The following is a 20,128-nucleotide window of genomic DNA, read 5'->3' as shown; positions in this document are numbered from 1 at the left end:
GGGAGCAGGGTGGGGCGGCTGGCTCACGCTCCACATCTGCCTCTCCAGGCCGTGGGGACGAGGTCATAGAGCCAGTAGCACCAAGATCTGAGGAATAAACTGTGGCAAGGAGAGCAACAGCAGGAGCAGCGGAGGGAATCAAGATGCAGCAGCTCTCTGTAAAATGAGAGCAGCTCCGCTTCACCTCACGGACAGGGAAAGCAGGCTTACGTTAGACCGTACTTACAGACCTTGGAACGGGGCCATCGAAGGAAAAAAGGGCTGTTGAGTGGATGCATCTATTTTTCTATTCTTCCAGTAATACAGCTCTACAATTTGTTTTGTACTTCTGAACCAAACAATTGCACATTCATAGTTGGAGGTAGGGTATAAATATTGTCTCTAGCTGATCCCTTGATCCACTCGTCCTAGCTGAATTAATCACATTCGCAAATCAATCCAGGATTTGTTGCTGTCAGAGCAGATGGCCAGGCACACTGCAATTGTGAGCAAGGCGAGCACATGCTCCTTCCAATTATCCAGCAGCATTTTCCAACGGCGGATATTTAAAATTAGATATTAGTCTGAAGAAACACTAAATCACTCTTGTTCCTTATTCAGCTAAATAAGGGCACTGACCCCTAACTTTCTGCTCTACTTCTGCCCTCTAAGGCCTCAGCGAAAGTGTAGGGTGGCTTTTGCCCCTTTCCCTTTCAACTGAATATTTTCTGCTCCATTTTCTTCTGCTGTCTTCCCCTTTTCTGCAGAAAAGAGGTGACAACAGATGCTGTTTGGTGTGGGGATTTCAAGGGTGCATTATATTGATTGTTGAGCCGAGTACTGCAGAAAAGGGAAGAGAAGCTCCATTCATGCTACTAGCTGCCTGCCATGGCACATAACAGCAGGAACGGTTAACAGGGAGCCTTTCAAAGAGCCTTGATGGGACTTCCCCGTGGCAGTAGTAAATTTGCCGTGAAAGACAGTCATGCTGTTTTCCCAGTGTTCACATCTGTTCTGCATTCAGAGCCTTTCTGGCTGATAATTGCTCTCCTCTCCCCGCTGTCTCCTGCTGAGGAATGGCTAGAGCTGTCAGGGGAGTTTCAGCTGAGCTCAATCACGTTCCCTACGAGATGTCTCACTTACCACCAAAGGTGAACGAGGTTAACCGAGAGTATGTTTGCAGTCCCTGAAAGAATGAAACATGACAAAACAGTCCAGAGGAGACAATCCCCCTGCGGTGTGACAAAATGGACCACGCTGATTAACGACGTCTATGCAAATGTATTAAAATCATCTACTTCACTTTATGGGCACATTAGAGGGAAGACAGAGAGCCTAGTCAGACCAAGGCGAGGCTGTACACGACACAGCATACACACACTGCAGCAGCCAGCCTGTTATCCCCACAAGAGCACATAATCTTAGTAGCACCAAAAGAACAGCAGATAGGGAAGAAAGCCTACGAGAACTGGGAGGGGAACGGTGGCCAAGTTTACACAGATGCAGATACAATTTTACATGCCAGTAGTGTCCTAACCACTGCCAGAGAACATTGCCCGTTTAGTATTTCACCATTTTCCTTCTCTGTTTTCCACAAAATGAAAATTGAGGTATGTAATTGCCTCAGCCTCATGCTCAACCTTTCAATATAAAGACGTGGCAGATATAAATGTGTATGAATTGGAGAAATTAAAAGCTAATGCCAGGGCTTCTTGTACTTCAGAATTGTTGTGTTCATTGAAAGATGGCTGGAAATGAAGCTCCCAACGCCTTGAATACAGCACAAATCAAGCCAGTCCACTACGTTATACAACAGCCCAGAGAGAGGTTGCCAGTTCCCCGACTGATGACCCCCAGAGATATATTTTGAGAAGTACAACTCCTTTTCCTTGCTAAGCTACAGCAACCTATATGCCTGCATATCTGGCAGTTCAAGGCTGCTCTTTAGGAACAGCAGGGCTTCCTCTCAGATCCCAGAAAAATTCTCTCTTCCCCAGCAGTCACAATTTAAGCTGTGTACCCAGACCAGCCTGGAGGGCAGCTCAGCGCACAGGAGTGATTCCCTGGGCTCAATACCCTTCTGGAGGAGATGGGGAAGAAGCAGCTGCTCCACAAACTTGGTACCATCTCCATACAGCTCTTCCTTTGCTGTTAGAGAGAAGCAGTTGCCTGCCCTAAGGGAAGACCCTGCAGAGAATATTACCAAACTAGAGTCATACATGTAGAAGCAAAGTCCAAGAACTCCAGCACGGAGAACTCTAAACCCCTCCGTGCAGGCTTTCCCACACAAAGCTGAGCACGTTTTTTTTCTAACCAGCCACATCTTAGGATGTTGACAAGTCTTGTTCTATTTTCTACTGTAACACAGGAACAATCCAACTAGACTTTGTTGGGTCTTTACAGCAGCTAGCATGCCTGCAGTAATGAAGAGGTGCCTTAGCCAACCCCCACAATGTCCCCACACAGGTGAGGTCTCCCATGCTGCTGCAGAAGGCCCTGGGGGCATCACCAAAACTGCAGCTGACATGACTGTGCAAACTAACAAGTGCAGGGGATGGCCCACCTGCCACATGTCCTCATTTTTGTTCCAGGGGGTGAGGCCCACCTTAAATCATCACTCCTACCATACAGGAGCCCAGCAGAATAACCCCCAACCACTCTTACACCCACAGAGTGCTCAGGTCTCTGTCCCACAGCCTCCCTGCCAGCACTCCCCCCGAAGGCTGCTCAACACCCAGCCCTTCTGCCTCTCAGTGGCACCGTATCAATATCTTACCTGCTTCTGCTTGACTTCCCCACCCTCACACGTACCCATACACAATGTGGCAGGACCTTCACCTGTGAGGAGCAGGTAAGGAGCTTGGGGGAACCAGCTTGTACTCCAATCAGTTCTGTGACCCATGGGGGACACGGAACAGTAGGCACAGGCAGGCTCACAAGAACCTTTGACTGGTGTCCCTTTCACAGCCAGGAGACTCCAGCACATATGGGCACCAATTGCCCCACCTCCTCTTCCAGCTCCTCCAGAACCAACTACATTTCTCCTCTTCTCTGAGATGGTAAAGCTGTGGATGTGGTCTATCTTGATTTCAGTAAAGCATTTGACACGGTCTCCCACAGCATCCTCGCAGCTAAACTGAGGAAGTGTGGTCTGGATGATCGGGTAGTGAGGTGGATTGTGAACTGGCTGAAGGAAAGAAGCCAGAGAGTGGTGGTCAATGGGGCAGAGTCCAGTTGGAGGCCTGTGTCTAGTGGAGTCCCTCAAGGGTCGGTACTGGGACCAGTACTATGCAATATATTCATTAATGACTTGGATGAGGGAATAGAGTGCACTGTCAGCAAGTTCGCTGATGACACAAAACTGGGAGGAGTGGCTGACACAACGGAAGGCTGCGCAGCCTTTCAGAGGGACCTGGACAGGCTGGAGAGTTGGGCGGGGAGAAATTTAATGAAATATAACAAGGGCAAGTGTAGAGTCCTGCATCTGGGCAAGAACAACCCCATGTACCAGTACAAGTTGGGGGCAGAGCTGTTGGAGAGCAGCGGAGGGGAAAGGGACCTGGGGGTCCTAGTGGACAGCAGGATGACCATGAGCCAGCAGTGTGCCCTTGTGGCCAAGAAGGCCAATGGCATCCTGGGGTGTATTAGAAGGGGTGTGGTTAGCAGGTCGAGAGAGGTTCTCCTCCCCCTCTACTCTGCCCTGGTGAGGCCGCATCTGGAATATTGTGTCCAGTTCTGGGCCCCTCAGTTCAAGAAGGACAGGGAACTGCTAGAGAGAGTCCAGCGCAGAGCCACGAAGATGATTAAGGGGGTGGAACATCTCCCTTATGAGGAGAGGCTGAGGGAGCTGGGTCTCTTTAGCTTAGAGAAGAGGAGACTGAGGGGTGACCTCATTAATGCTTTTAAATATGTAAAGGGCAAGTGTCATGAGGATGGAGCCAGTCTCTTCTCAGTGACATCCATTGACAGGACAAGGGGCAATGGGTGCAAGCTGGAACACAGGAGCTTCCACTTAAATATGAGGAAAAACTTCTTTATGGTGAGGGTGACCGAACACTGGAACAGGCTGCCCAGAGAGGTTGTGGAGTCTCCTTCTCTGGAGACATTCAAAACCCGCCTGGACACGTTCCTGTGTGATATGGTCTAGGCAATCCTGCTCCGGCAGGGGTTGGACTAGATGATCTTTCGAGGTCCCTTCCAATCCCTAACATTCTGTGATTCTGTGATTCTGTCCCCAAAGGCCCTGCCAAGCCAAGGGATATCCTTAGCAAACTCCTTCTAGTCCTGGCAGGCCAGCTATTCACACACCTGGAAGAAAAAGCACCAGCTGTGTGTGATACTCAGGCTACACACTCACTGCAGATTTGTACTGCTGCACAGAGGTTTTCCACTTTGCTTCCTATTCCCTACTCTAGCTTTGACTTTAATACCCTTTTCATACAACTATTACAAGTCAGTGACCTTTCCTAAATGAAAGCAGCTGCCCTTCACTTCATCTCCCTACATCTCCTTGCAATTCTCTTTAGTCAGCTCTTGTTTTTACAAAAGGATCTCTCAGATCTCAGAAAAAATTGTCTCGATGATGTAGCAGTACCAGTGAACCATCACCTCATTTTCTAGTTAAGCATACTCGGTGAACAACAGAGAATGCCACAGGACGCCACCAGTGACCTCCCCCTCTGATGTGGGAGCTGTTTATTCCTTTTTTTCTCTCTCCTTCCCTTTAATCAGCTGTCCTTGAGAAACATTCTTCTCCCACAGCAGCTCAGCTGGGTTTTTTCCAGAGCTTTTGGCAACAGATTTTCTTGCAACACTTAGGTGACCAAGATGCCATTCAAGAGCCAGATGTGCTGAAGCAGCTGTGCATTTTCTCCTTCACAGACCTCTCTCACCTGGGAGAAGGGGTTTACTTTTATCATGTTTAAGCTGGGGCCCATTAATGCTGTTCTTCAGCATTGGCAAAAACAACATACATCAGCTACCAAAGCTAAATTCCTTGTATTCTCTTTAGCAGTTTTTTCCACAATATAGGAAAAAAAAAAAATCTCCAAGGTCAGGAAAGGAAGAAATAGTCAAGAGTAAGGAAAAGGAGTGCTTTGATCAACTGAATCTGTTGGTCTCTTGAGCAGGAAAGAGATGAGCCAGCAACTGTGAGAAGGATAAGGTACAACTAAGTTCCTTTGATCCCTTCAAGCTCTCCTTGACAACTACTCTAACATAATGTTCAGTTGGCACCTGCACTCTGTATTGTATTTCACAGCTCCAGGTTATGCCAGGAGCCTTGACCTTGTGGGAGAGGTGCAACATGGAAGTCTAAGTGGCATTTCAGAATGCAGTTGAGCCCCCACACTGTCTTGCAGCTCACAAGTACACACGCTGAGGTTTGTGACACAAAGGTGCAAAGCAGCAGAGGACAGCAGTTATCCCGCAGTACTCCATCAGCTGCTGTCCTCCCCTCTCCCTTGCTACCACCCTTCACAACAGATGGAAAGAGGAACTATTTTAGGTAGAAGAGCAAGTGAGGGAGCGCATTTAAGACTGAAGACCACGCTACAAGTGCAAAGCAAACTCCAGGAAGCTGAGAAAAGGAGGAAGGTCATACCTGGTATTAATAGCATTTCCCCTGTCAGACGCTCATGACTGATATGCTACTTTGCAATTAAAACAGGGCAACAGAACCTCTTAATTAAACATTTTATTTAAACCAATACAAGCACCATGCTTAGCAAAAAAGATTTGGTTTAAAGTAAACATGCAATGTGAACTAGCAGAGACTAAACAGCATACGTAAGTTGTACTGGTTACTGAGATTTTCATGGAATTGCCAAATTCTCAAAGCTGGCCATGAACCTCTTGCACCTTTACCACCCACAGCACCGCTGCCCACCCCGCCGTGTCACAGCACACAGGTCACACCGAGTCTGGATCACGTAACAAAAGCAAGAGTTTCACTGCGCCCCTTCTCACGTCCCGTCACACCTCCATTTCACAGCTACTAGAGGTACCTATCAAAAAAATACATTGCATGATATTTCTTTTTTGTGACCCCTAAAGTGAGGCATTGAACTCCCTGGCTTTTGTATGCTCCATTCAGACCTCTCTCACCAGTTTAACATCATTTCTGGACTAGCTATTTTACAGTTAAAGATACAAAAATGGAATCCTGGTACAAATGCCTAAGATGCTCCTTTGGAGAAGTGAAAAGGTGTCAACACCTGCATTATTGCCTCCTTTGATAGATCAATACAGTATTCACGATACTAGAAACACACTTAAACCATCAAATACCAGCATTTACATTTTTTTTGTTAAAATTATTCAAACAATACAAGTCCATTTTATGGGCTGACATGCAAACTCATGCTTTAATTCAGCTTACCATCAATTGATAGGATTACAAGAGCTGTATTCCAGCCATCTATTCAGTATTTAAAGCAAACTAGATTAATTGTGGCAGAAGTCTCCCTTTATGAGAGACTTTTAAGTCTAGGCCAAGGATTTTATGGCCAACTTATTAACTCCTGAAAAATAGGAGCTCACAATGGAAAATGCTGACTCTCACACCTACAGAGCTACAAAGGCTCCCATTGGTGGCATTAGTTAATTTATCTTGTCCCTTAGTTTGAACCCTCTTTAGAGATCTGAAAATTCAAGACAAATGTATGATTACACTTGGGCAACTCACTAGTAACACACAGTCAGAACATACTGGCCTTGTGAACATGGACACATCTGCCTCCCACTGATCTTAAGGGGGCAGCAGTACAGAAAACACAGTTCTAAAGATAAGGTGGGAAAAGTATGTTATGAAAACAAGTCTTATCTGTGCAGGAAAGATTTTGACATAATTAATGTCTTTGTTTAATCAAGTATTAGCACTACCTGTACCTCAAGAGCCTAGGACAGTAAGCAGCAGATGGTTGTGTCAAAACACTGCATTAAAACCAAGGAAACCACAAACAAGCCTAGAACAGCAAACATCCTCTGCACACTCATCCTCCAAGTACCTGCAGCTGCTTCCTCACTTCCACAGCTCAGAGACAAAGGAGGTACAGCTACCAAGCAAGGCTGTTTGAAGGATAACACTGGTGGGCTGCACAGCATCAACATCACCTTTCACAAGAAAGTGGGCTTTAAGGCTCTCATCAGGATTTGTCTGCTTTCTGCAAGAGTTGAGGGGTAACACCCAAGGCAGAAAGTCCTTAAGTGGAGGCAACAAGAACATCCAAAGTGAAAAGAAAAAAACTCGGACTGAAGACATAGCCCTAAGTAGCAATATTTTCTTGGCAGAAGTTGGACTGATACAGAGATGAAGAAACAAATTCAATCATTTGACTGCAGCAGGTCCTCCCTTCCTCTCTGGAGAGACAGGCCCTTTTACAGTTATTTTCGTCAAGACCTGTGCAAGCAGCAGTTGGATGCTGGCAGCCCACCAGTGTACAAGGTACAATGACAAAGATGATTAATCCAGTTTTCCCCACTGCAAATCAAGCTGAACGTTACAAGTGGCAGCTTCCCTCTCACCCACGCTGTACTTTGACATGCCTTACCTTTAGCACAATGCCCACAAGATTCTTGCTGTTTCAAGACTCATGCTTAGAATGACACTATTCTTTAAGCCAGAGTCTTATTTATACAATGTTTGTCACAAAAGACATTGTTTTTATTAATCTGTAGTACAGAATGATCAAGCAACAGTTTCATAATCAACATTTTTTTTGTCCAGGGAAATGAAATTGTTTTTCCAGTTCACTACGTTAACACAGAAATTTAATTACAAGCATTCCTGCACTGAAAGATCAATTTAATTGCATCATTCCAACATGTATTTTGAAAAGCTCCTCTCAAGTCAGATTTGTATACAAATAAATGAGCAGTAACATCAAACTAAGAAGAGATTTACCAAGACTGAGGACCTTTGCAAATGAATTCCTTGTGATCTTAGAGGAATTAGTGTTTTAACACTAACACAACATATGTTTACAAATGTAAAATAAACCTTCTTTCAGCAAAGGTTTCACAGCATGAAATACTGGCCTCCAAATTTAACACTGCACCCCTTCTCACCGAACAGATTTGTTAGAGCAGCTGTATTTTAAGGTATGTTATCAACAGGAAGCTGCTCTTACGCAGATACTTAATTCAGTAGCACAACAAACACTCATGAGCAAGATAGTGAGATACTGTTACATGAGCACTCCTTTTGCCACTGCATGGGCTGAACGTGTCCCGTATCAGACAACTACTCTATTCAGTATAAAACAGACCTGTAAAAAGACTGGTCATTTATAAAAGTTAAATACTATTTTCACATTAGCATATTTGCTGTTTCAAAGAGATGAACCGTTAAGTAAATGAAAAATCAAATTATCACTTATGCAAAAGCTTTATCTGGAATGTAATTTTGACCAACAAATAGTTAAGAAAGGTAGAGACTGTCATTAAAGTACTCAACAGTTATATGTGGCCAACTTTTATAATAAAAGAGATATAAATCATTCATTATAATGAACAGCTTTAACCTCCTGACTCCTACAAATGGAGCAGATGACTGGAATTTCAAAGAAAATGAGGTTAGCTTCTTTATGTTTTTTACAGATGTCAACTGCAACGCGAGGCACTAGGCAAAAATGTTACTTGGATTCTTTAACAAAGTTTTTACCAAATTTGTGGCAGTGTAAAATTCTCAAGTCATTTTAAAGCTAACAAATTAAAGGCACACAGTATTAACAGGTGTTCATATACCAGGAAATGAGCAAAGAGGTAAACTTCTTAACAGTGTAATAAGTTATATATGCAAGACACCTGGTACAAGAGTAACCAGAGTTGTAATTCAGCCCTTAGTTATCATCTAGTTCCTGTAAGACTATATTAGCATGAGAACTGGACAGTCAAAGCTTTGCCCTGAAATTTAGTAAGATTGACTCAGTCAACTGAGGAATTACTGGAATGACAAAAATTAGTTCCAAGAATTTGAGAAAGTTCACATGGACTCAATGGAAAGAGAAAGGGATGGATTTGCTGTACAAGGATTTTGTCTTTTTAATACTAAATGCTTCCAGGGAGTAGTTTTCAAACTTGAGAAGCCATTAAGTCAAAAAAGTCTGAAAAGTAAGTGACAGTACACAATTTCTGCATATAAATGGCTAGTATATGTCATAAGGATGCACCTGTAGCTCAGAAAAAGTTAGCATCAGCTTCCAAATTACATTTGTAGATAGTTATAAATCCAGAACTGAACTATTTTAGTTATAGAAATATTAGTCACAAGAGTGCAAAAGGAGTCCCTGCAGAGGAGTATTCCCTTTTAACAGGTACAAATAAGGAAACACCTGCAAAGATTTGTTACTTCAAGGAGACAGACCTGCTATTCTTTGCACAAACTTTGCACAAGAGCTATACTGCAGGAGACAGATGTAAATACAGTGCATTTTTTAGATGTAAGTATTCATGTCTGGTTCCAGTATTATCAGGATGGTACATAAATACTTATTACAGAGGTTTTCTTAATGGAAGAAGCCCAGTTTCTCACGCAGCCATTCTTCAGTTAGGTCTTCTGTATTTCTTATTTCAAATACCTAAACAAAATTGCATTGCATAATTCTTGAGGTGATGGTACTTGAAGGTGATAAGCACACAATACAGTCAATACCTTTCCACACTGTTTGAGCAGTAATAAACCAGTAACCAACCTAGAGATTTCATGTGCTTGCTTGAAAGGATCTGTTAATATTCTAAAGTAACGTTGGTGGAAAATACACAAGACTAAGTGGCAAGGAATATTACTAACTTGAACAAGAATCCCATAATCCTGTTTCTAGACTTCATTCTTCTTCTTTAAGAATATCTGAGAACAGTGCATGTACTATATTTTAAAGTTACTCTGAAAAGGCACCATCTCATGTGCAGTATCTCAGCAAGAAGATTGTCTATTTGAATACAAATTAATTTAACCTCTGGGCTGAATTAAGCCCAAAGTTCAGGAATTTTGCTCAGCCCAAGACAGTTAGTCCTTCTCTGAGCTGAAATAAATCCATAGTATCCAGTAGCATACATTCTTCCCTGTAAGAAACAAGCCTGAGATGCCTCAGAATAGAAAACTTGCAAAAAACCCCAAAAACCACCAACCCAAAGCTTTGCGGAAGTCTTGAAGAAACATTTGACATAGCCTTGAAGCAGAAAACAAGACCAAAGACACCAATATACTCTTTACATTCCACATGGAGAAGTAACTGTTTTGGTTTGGTTTTTGTTTTTTTTTAAATACCCTTGAAGAAAGGCTAAGTTAATACTGTATTGCTAACTGGAGTTTTTGACATGCCCACAAATGAATCATCCTTTCAGAAGAGTCAGGTAAGCACATTTTACATATCTACAGCCCATCAAAAGTGTTCTTCTAGGCAATGAAATCAAGAAAAATATTTTAACTGGAGACTGCTGTTACTATTCTGACAACACTGAAAATAAAGCTATGTCAGCACTGTATCAGTTATCTGCCCTTCCAATGGTATGGAGTACACAGCTGCAAAAAGCACGCTTAGGCCAACAGAATGGATGGGATTTTGTAAGACTCAAGAAACAAGCTTCGCAGTAAACCTGCTGTTTGGAATGAACTTCCTATTTAGCCCTGCCCTCAGCCATTTTACCATTTTAATCTTCTTCAGGAAACAATTAAAGTTTTCTATCTTTTCTTCCTCATTTCCCATCTCTGCTGGAGTGGACTCTGGACACTGCTTCTTGTATTCAGACAGTGATCCACTACTATTAACTAATACTGATTTTTTTTTTTTTTTTAAGTAAAAGATAAAGGGAAAACCCAAAATTCAGGGTTATAAGAACAGAACAGCTTAACAGAAGCCAAGCTAATATACAAGCCACTGAAAAAAAGAGGACTCAGTTGAGTCACATGCAGAAATCACACCAGAAGGAAGTCACAGCATGCGCTGAAATGAAATGTAGCTCAGTGACTAGCAAGAATAAAGCACATGTGAAGAGTAAGTAAGCAACCCAAAGTGGAGACAAGCTATCTTCTCCAGCTCAGTAGGAAGATGACCATGGACCTCTATATCCACTCCTGCACTTTCATTCAAAAGCCTTTCAGACTGAATTTCTCCCACTTGACAAGTGATAGTAACTCCAGTACAGCTACTCCCCAGCCTTTCACCTTCATCTCACCAACTCTTCCTTCTCACTCATTGAAAACTGCCTCCCACCTGAAGGAACCCTTCTACCAAAGATGCTAGAGCTCTCAGGCCTCTGAGATGCAGCTTCAACAGATCTAACAAAAGATTTCTTGAGGCTGTACTGATTGCTTCCACCATCTTATCTTCTGCTTCCCTCCTATTTACTCCTGTCAACTTGATGTCTAATGTAGAACAGGGAGGTCCTTTCTTACAAGGTACAGGCAGAAGAGGTAAAAGTTCACAGTTTTCTTATTGGCCCAATATATGTTTTTACTGGGATGTTAAAGTACTCAGTCAGGATAAGGAAGGCCAAAAGGGAACAGTGCTCTTGGGGAATGGTGAAGTCATTTCACATTGTATGAAAAACCTGAAGTGACCACTGACTCTATTTAGCTTTATTGGTTGAAGCTAAAACTTTAAGAAATCTAGGTGCCAGTTAAGCAGATACTTCAAAGATCTACAAAATTTCAATTAGGTGGCATTTTCTTTTTTAAAATATATATACCTAGGCCTAGTGAATGCAGTGATTTCTTCTGGTGTCAGTACTGGAGGAAGCAAACAGAGGAAGATTTAGAATTGTTCAGCACTGGGCACATATGTTACTTATTCTGAAGGCTATGTTCTGCAAGTATACAACCCCATAAACCATGCAGCAAAACTAGTCCACACCACACCATGCTAAGCCTTCAGTCTATTCTTCCCATCAATAATTAATTCCCCAAAGACATCCATCCCACCAATGGATATTTTAGAGAACACTGTTCTTCATGTAGCCTAAAACTCCAGAAATCTCCACATATACCCCTCTCTTCAGCCTTCCTGAAACAGAATCTGTTCACTGTAATTACAAAGTCTCGTAACACCCTTCTTGCAATAGGTGCAAGCAAGACACAAAACAGCTTCTGCAACCTGCATTTAAGGGGGAGACAGTTATTTCAACTAGTCAGTTATACCTTAGTGAGTTCAGCTGTCTGTACAAGCTTATTCTTGCTTCCAGCATACATCATCTGCTGTTCAGGCTTACATCCTGTAGTTGTGTGGAAAAAAAGAGGTTTTGTTTAGTTTTTTACTGACACACTTCAAAAATAAATTATCTTTTTTAAAAGAATCCAAACTGAAAGCTGAAGTCCCCATTCAGAAAAGTGACCTGTTTCTTTATATACATTATCATACTTGCTCTTACTTTCAGTGTAGTACTTGAAAAGCATTTCCAGAAGTAACAGTTGTGCAGGTTGAATTGGTGGTCTCAACATGCACCTGTATTTCTGCTTAGAGCTACCAAATATTGCAGCAATCAAACTTGAATCACAACAGCCAACAAAGCAGCACCTCGCTCCACTACAGTAGCGCGCTGATTGCACTACATTAAATTCTTTGCCCTCTTGCTATTTCTGGAGTATTCCCATGTTTTTGGTAGTTACACTTACACAGATCTTTACAGCGCATGCCTTTGAGCTGGAGACAAACTGAGAACCAACCAAGTCAGTTTGAATTTGTTGTTCTTTCTCCTAATCTCTCCTCAAATACCCCCAACGGATTTGGTAGCTCAAAATGACTCCCCTGCCCTGCACCAAACACAGAGCAACTTCAGTACAGTTGAAGTTAGCTGCTGTTTAGAGTCCCAACTAATGGTTCATTGTTTCTGACTCCAGTATCAGTCTAACCACTAACTTATGTTTGCAGAATTTTTTCTGAAAGCTTTTTTTAAAGCTTTTCTTTAGAAGTTTCTTGTTTAGAAGTTTCTAGATACAAATGTACTTTAAAATCATGCCACCCAGAAAGAACATTGTCTAAGCTCTCTTTTCCTATGAAGTACTTGCCTGCTTTGCTATTTCAGGGTCTCCCAGGAAGTTTTTTACTGCTGTCCTAACTCACAGAACATCTGTCCTTCTGAAGAGAAGTAACACCCAGCACATTCATACAAAGATGCTCAGGTAACTACAGAAGAGTGTGCTCACTAGTTGCTAAACTCTTTTACCTACCTAGTTATTCTAGTTCTGAGTAATGAAGAGTAAAACAATGCAAGCAGTTTATCTTCCTCTAGAGGATAACAAGGCTGATGCAGTAACACCAAGCTACCCTATTACAATTCAGAACACAGATGGAAGCCACAGGAGCAATTCAGCTCTGTAAGTCCAGATCAAGTCACAGGCTATTTGGCTTCTATTAAAAGTACACAGTTCCCTGCACAGGTATGTTTATGTTGAGGGTTGCTGTGACACAAGCAGAAGAAGATACTGCTCTATATAAACTTGGGACAACCCACGATTACAACCCAAGATTACAGTCTCTCTCTCCTTGAACACAGTCTGTTCACCCAGCACTTCCACCTGCCCAGATCTGGGTTATGGAGCCCTCTTTTTCTCCTTTTCACCCACAGCTGTGACAGCCCTTTAGACCTTGGCATCACAGCACTGTTTGGAGGCATCCTCTGTTGCTGCCCATTGCATATCAGCCCCCTGGAAAACCCTCCTCTCTAATCCCATCCTAACCCTTTTACAGAGACCTGTTCCTTTCATGAGTAGACATGGGTTCCCATGCCCTTCTGAGACGGAATTTCTTCCCACCCAGCCCCTAACATCCGAACAGCAAGATGGACAGAGGTGAAGAGAAACCCTCAGGAACAGAGGTGGTATCTTCCAGCCCTCTCCTCACTCATTTCCTGAGCCTTATCTGGTCATATTTTGAGGATTTCCCAAGATTTGAGGAGAGTGACAGGAAACACATTAGGTTAAACCTACATGAATAGATGCAGAGTGCTCCAGGCTCCTTTCGTTACAGGAGGGTGTTGCTGAGCACACCACTGAGAACACAGTGGGCAGGCACACTTAGACAGACACACCTTTTGGCCAGCTATGCAGGAAACTAACACTCCGTTCAGCCTTCAGAAATGGAAAGGAAAGAATCTCTTCTATCATACTTCCTAAGTGCCCTAAACGTAAACCCCAGAGGCAGTGAAAACCTCCAGCAACTAGGGAGATCCAGGCAGATGGACATGTTTATGCTTGTCATGAGCTGATGGTGAGGATGGAGCTAATCACTAGAGATTCCTCTCTGCCAAAGAAGGTTTCCAGATAATGCCATAGCTTTATAGTGCCTTGCTTCCAGCAGTGGCATAAGCAAATCTAGCCTTAAGCATCTGAACCACTATTTGAGCATTAAGCAGTCATTTTATCTTCCATAGCAAAGAACATTCCCATATTTACAGCACACAGTAGCTACCATTCACAGTGGTCACTCACCAACTGGACTGGAGAAGATAAAGCACAACGGATAAGAAACTCTTCCATCATCATGCTGATACTTGTAACTATACACAATAAATGTTTTTTCTGAGGTTAAAGAAACTAAGAAATCAATGATTTTATTACGATATAATCCTCAGTTATCAGAGGCTGCTGCAGGCATAAATAAGTCTTGCATTCTAGAAGATGCTTTAAATTTGATAAGTAGTCTCATTGTTCTCCTGTTCTCACTTCCATACGTGACTTTCAGAACTGATCCCCCCTGTCTTTACCAACCTCCACCACAGCTGGGTGTGAGGGCTGTCTCAGCTAAAAATCACCCTTTCATTGCAAATATTCCTCTCCCAGCTTTGTAAAAAGGTTTCCCACACCCACCTATGTGTTTCTGGCTTAATGAAAGCCAAATTCTTTCTTTGCAGACTAAGCACTTCATTGTTTCAGGTGTTTTGCTGAATTTGAACTCAAGTTTTAGCTAGGACTCCTGCTTTTTAGCCTCCTACTGCACTATGGTCATGAAGGGAAAGATTCAGAATGGCACGTGGAATAGTGCCAGCCAGCTTTTGAGGCTAATGGAGGCAGGTATTTTCTTCACATGTAACTCAAGTACCCCTCTTATTTCATCTAGTTAAAAAATAATTTACTTGCCTTTTTTTTTTTTTAAATACAGGAATTCTTCCCTGGATCACATGCCTACAGCACACCCAGAATCAGTAACTGTAGCAAAATAGCAAGGACCAAAACAGATCCTAAGTTACACAGGCATTTTTCTATATTTAGAAGTAGCCACATACAAAACTGGTACATTTTACTCACATCTTTGCACTAACAGCAGCGTGGCTTCGCTTTACTTCCCCAAACATTATATAGTCTAAAAGGAAATAAAATCTCACGAAAGGCTTAAATGTGTCATTGTTTCATCAAATGGGACAACTGTTCAGTGCATCATGAGAACTGATCCCTGGGTTATCTCACAAATAAAACATCTGTGAAGTCGCACTACAGGCAAGTTTTGGCCTAAAAAGGTGAAGTACAACTCTGAACATTTTGAACAGCTTCCAGGAGTGAGTAAGACCAAACAGCAGCAGCACAAGAAGGATATCGAGGTTGTCTCTCAGGCAGCTCGTCTTTTAGCTCATCGGGGGAAATACCCTGGTAACATTAAACACAAGCAATGTTTGAACAAATGATCTTGCACTTGAAGGGATACTATGAAGGCTAAAGCAGAATAACCGAACAGTGAAACAGCTCCAAGTCAATGTGTATCTACACTTGAACTGATAACTGATCTCTTGCACAAATTACTACAGCAGTTTAGGAAAACTTAGATTTAGCTAATAGACTCCTATGACTAAACACAGAATTAATGTTAGCATGAATAATCATCCCTATTTTAGGCATAATGAGTTTAGAAAACATTTTTGGCTGTAGTTGGATATGCTGGCAGCTACTGTGCTTTTCTAACTCCAGTGCTAAACAGAAGTAAACAAGCACACACCAAAAAGTATCTGTTAAAATCAGCTACATAAATGGTGCTTTTGAAAAATTCACTCCTTCCTCCTTGAGCAAGCAAGAGTCCCCGTTCTATTTAAATGTTACATTAACTGCTACATTCTAGGGAATAAAAGCTACAGTTAATGCTCCAGTCCCTGGGAAGGATTTAATTTTGCCCTCTGTACCATTAAGAAACGCTACACGCTGGGCTGACCTTATTATGCCACCTATCAAATTTAGAGTCTGCAGAGGATTAGCAATCCTAGCTTCTAATTGATGGCAGATCAGCTCACAGTCAAATACGCAGATCTACGTGGAAGCACAGCAGAAATCTCTTCAAAAAGCCAGCAGGTGCCAAAGATGCTTTTTACCTAGCTGTATCATAACAGCTTTTAAAATAACTTCTTTGTGCAATTAATTAGTCAACTCAATTGCTTCTGCATAGTTCCACTATTAATAGTGCTGTGTGTTACATGCAGAGTGACCATGCATTTAAATAAGCTCATGACCCAAATTAGATTAAGAGTTTGATAACAATTTGAAACTAAGGCAGTACCTTAGAGATAACAATACATTGCAGGCTGAAGATACTCTTATTTACAATTCATTTAACAAACCTCATGCTCCTCATCCAGCACCACCAACTGCTTATCCTTGTCGATTTTCACTATAAATCAAAATAAAACATACGTCAATGGTTCTTCAATCATTTTATACAACATATGCGTGAAGCTTTTTAACATTCCCCAAGTATGTTCCTTGTGCTTCCATTCTGCTTCTTCAGTCTATCCCATGACTTCACAAAATCACTGAAGAGAAGGGCACAGTCTAAGTGCTGTTCATTGTCATACACTTTTCTCAAATGTCAGAGACAGAAATGTCAAACTCCCTTACTTAAAGGCTACAGAATTCACAAACTCAAAATGACTGTGCCTTGACATTTTTGACTATCATTTTACAACCAGTGGTAGACTTTGAGCCCCAATTAAGTACAAATACTCTACTAAGAGCAGATGAAGTCTTGTATCATAAGAACATTGTTGCTTTACTGTTAAAATTACAGGCAGAATTTGAAGTACTGAAGTTCATACAAAAACAGCCTCTTGACTCACATTTACCTATTGCAGCAGCAACATTACACAGGAAGGAAAAGAAGAGACTGGATTTTCTGCAAGACCTCGCAATTTTTGTCAGACATGTTTTTAACTTACTTATAATGGCAGCATTGTTGGTTTCTTTACGAAACCGGAATTTTCTCAGTTTCTCCACCAGGTCTTCAGCAACATCACAAACCACCAGAGATTCACTCTACAAAAGGGAAATGGCAGTGAAAAGGGAAAGATAAATCTTTCTAGTAAACCAGAAAAAAATCCCCATGTCACACATATGTGCACATAAACCCTACTAAAGTGGAACTGCATGCAGCTTGTCCAAAGTTCCAGAACATACACATAAACCAGAAAAACCATGGATGAAAGCTGTTTTTAAAAAACACAAAAAGAGAACACTTCTCTGTTTTAATATCCCTCCTCAAAGCCACAGAGTTAACTAGAAGTATTTTATTAGCTGTTCCTGAAGTGGGATTATTCTCATAGCTCACAGAAGTTCATTTGCCAAGACAAGTCCTGGAACAAGGAAGCCCCTCAGAGCGGCAGTACCCTGGCTAAACTAATTTAAGCATTTAAAATAATAGGAGCTACTATTAATATTTCAGAAGAACAGAGATGGTAACCAATGGTCACTGCTTATTTTTACTCACAAAAATATTAACAGAACTTTTGAGATTTATGCACACAGAAAGCCCTTGAGCCATTTGAATCAAAAAGCAGGCATGCTTTCCCCCATGGGCTTACATGTCACTAACTCCAAGTTTTCAGAACTGTCCAGATAACATATTAGTCATCACACTGAAGATGGGGAAGGAAATGATTATTTCACAAGCAACCATGCAGGTTATCTTCCATTACACATGCAGTTTTTAAACTGTACCAAGCCAATCACAGCCATTTCCTGAGCAACATTTTATATACACAACCTCTATCACCACAGCTAAGAGACACAAGCCAGCTAGACAAATAAAAGTTATTGAACATCTCCAGCTTATTCATATTATTGAATTTGTAAATTCCTAAGGCATCCCAGTTTTTGTGCCAAAACAACTGCATTTCAAGACTTCTTTAAAAAAAAAAATGCTCAAATAAAAAAGTAGTTGCAAGATTACCTATCACAAGCTCTACTAAAGAGATATTTCATTGAGACACATCACAGCTTACAAATCGGAAGAAAGGTACTATTTAAACTCTGAGTTCTGTCTCCTGCCATTCAACATTGGCTTGTTTGTGAGATTTTCGTCAAAAAGCAGAACAGTGTCTCTCCATCCCCACTTCCAAAATCACCTTGCAAATATCCTATGTTTGTTGTTACTCCTAAAAAGACTTCCACCTTGATCAAATTCTGGCACAAAGTCTTGTGCCTCTGCTTCCTTTCAACAGCTGGAGAGGAAATCAGGCTCTGCTGGGACAGGACAGGTCAGGCACTGGGTGTGCAGCCTTCATTATTTTGTTTCCCCTAAAGAGTGTTCTTGGCTCCGTCTGATCTACAAATGTCATTAATACCCACTCTCACTACTTCAGGAGATCTCTACTTAAAAAAAAAAAACAACAAAAAAACAACCAAACAGAATTCACGGCTACATTTTAAAGTTGAAATCATATTCTGTATCAAATGCTCTTTTCTGAAGGAAGCATTTCTCCCAGTCCTCCAGACTCAGCTTGGGATAAGAGTCCCAAGCAGTTTCCTGCTGTCTTCCAGCAGACACTGCAGGGTAAGCAGTGCTTTTCACAGAAGCAATCAGGTTGGAAGAGACCTCTGGGATCATCGAGTCCAACCATTGCCCTGACACCACCATGTCAACTAGACCAGGGCACTAAGTGCCACGTCCAGTCTTTTCTTAGACACCTCCACAGATGGTGACTCCACAACCTCCCTGGGCAGCCCCTTCCAATGTCTAATGACCCTTTCTGAGAAGAAATGCTTCCTAATGTCCAACCTGAACCTCCCCTGGCGAAGCTTGAGGCTGTGTCCTCTTGTCCTATCACTAGTTGCCTGGGAGAAGAGGCCAATTCCCACTGCACTACAACCTCCCTTCAGGTAGTTGTAGACTGCAATAAGGTCACCTCTGAGCCTCCTCTTCTCCAGGCTAAACACCCCCAGAAATTTTGCTTATACCTGTGCAGCCACACAAACATAAATCCCTAGGAGAGGTTGAAGGCTGTGCCTGCAAAACACATGGTGACATCAGATTCGGGTCATCTGTCGGGGCTAAGCTTGGTTTAATAAAAACTAAAGAAAGTCAAGTTAAGGGACGGGAGGGCTGCACGGGCAGCGGGCACAGCTGCCGACGGGCGCAGCGGGGGGTGCTGCCGGTGGTTAAACCATCCACACCAGCCACACATCTGGAAAAAGATTTCCAGACACCGATTTAGCCGCCCGCCGAGCAGCCGCTGGCCAGGCAGGTCACGACTTCCTTTTTTAACAGCTGCTTCTTCACTCTCCCCCCGCAGGCTGCCAGCGCCCAGCACAGAAACAACCGAGGTGGTGTCGTTCGCCGGCGGGGCAGCAGGTGAGCGCGGCACCACCCGGGGGCCGGGCAGGGCAGGGCCGGGAGAGCTTCTCACGGTGGCGCCTTCCCGGGCAGCATCCCCAGACCGAAGGGCACCGGCTCGCCCTGAGGAGCACGGTGCCCGCCCCCGCCCCGCTCTCCCCTCAGACCTTCCTCCCCGGCCGCGCGGGGACACCGGCCTCACGCCGCCCCTCCCGCCTCAGCGGGGGTCCCTTCGCGGCCGCATCCTGCCCGCGGCGGCGGTCGGGCTCCCCCCGGTGCCCCCCCTCAGGCAGCGCGGGCTCCTCTCACCATCTTGCGCGCGCCCAACCGCCGCCGCTCGCGCGCCAACCACGGAAACCGCCGCGCCGCCGCCCGCCGCCTCCTGAGCTGCGCGCCCCACTGCGCCTGCGCGGCGGAGACCCCGCCTCCCCCACCCCTCCGACCAATCAGCACCGCTGTCCCGGCTGGGCGGGCGGTGTCACCCGCCTACGGGCAGCGGGAAGGTTCAAGGCACGCGGGGAGCGGCCCATTACCGGCCGCGGCCCACGTGCCGCCGCGGCGCCGCAGGGGGGAGGGGGAAAGGGTCGCGGGCGCGTGCCGCCACGCCACGTGACGCCCCGGCTTCT

General features: G+C 43.5%; 1 protein-coding gene across 3 annotated transcripts; it reads right to left on the bottom strand.

Annotated features, from left to right (window-relative positions):
• Positions 1 to 5,659: 5,659 nt before the first annotated feature.
• Positions 5,660 to 19,888, bottom strand: GMFB (glia maturation factor beta). 3 transcript variants are annotated; one of them, XM_068398587.1, is made up of 7 exons: positions 19,812 to 19,888; positions 17,110 to 17,206; positions 16,516 to 16,565; positions 15,507 to 15,556; positions 14,405 to 14,487; positions 12,116 to 12,189; positions 5,660 to 7,180 (listed from the first exon to the last, which is right to left on the bottom strand). In XM_068398587.1, the coding sequence occupies exons 1-7, from the start codon at positions 19,812 to 19,814 to the stop codon at positions 7,001 to 7,003; spliced, it is 537 nt and encodes a 178-aa protein (XP_068254688.1). In that variant the 5' UTR covers positions 19,815 to 19,888; the 3' UTR covers positions 5,660 to 7,000. The 3 variants fall into 3 exon arrangements, with proteins under 3 accessions (XP_068254688.1, XP_068254690.1, XP_068254689.1); XM_068398589.1 differs by having other exon boundaries at positions 5,660 to 5,984; XM_068398588.1 differs by having other exon boundaries at positions 7,088 to 9,557.
• Between the last annotated feature and the right edge of the window lie 240 nt (positions 19,889 to 20,128).

Source organism: Nyctibius grandis, chromosome 4 (assembly GCF_013368605.1).
Source record: "Nyctibius grandis isolate bNycGra1 chromosome 4, bNycGra1.pri, whole genome shotgun sequence".
Classification (NCBI taxonomy): domain Eukaryota; kingdom Metazoa; phylum Chordata; class Aves; order Nyctibiiformes; family Nyctibiidae; genus Nyctibius; species Nyctibius grandis.
This window is presented reverse-complemented; position numbering and strand designations above follow the sequence as displayed.

What these genes read in the sequence shown, in the direction of transcription:
- GMFB (XM_068398587.1), bottom strand. An exon ending in TGCTGGATGAGGAGCATGAG is followed by an intron (nt 15,557 to 16,515) that starts GTTTGTTAAATG and finishes TAATGTTACCAG; the next exon opens with GGTATTTCCCCCGATGAGCT. An exon ending in AGACAGCTGAACTCACTAAG is followed by an intron (nt 7,181 to 12,115) that starts GTATAACTGACT and finishes CCTCCACTTAAG; the next exon opens with GACTTTCTGCCTTGGGTGTT.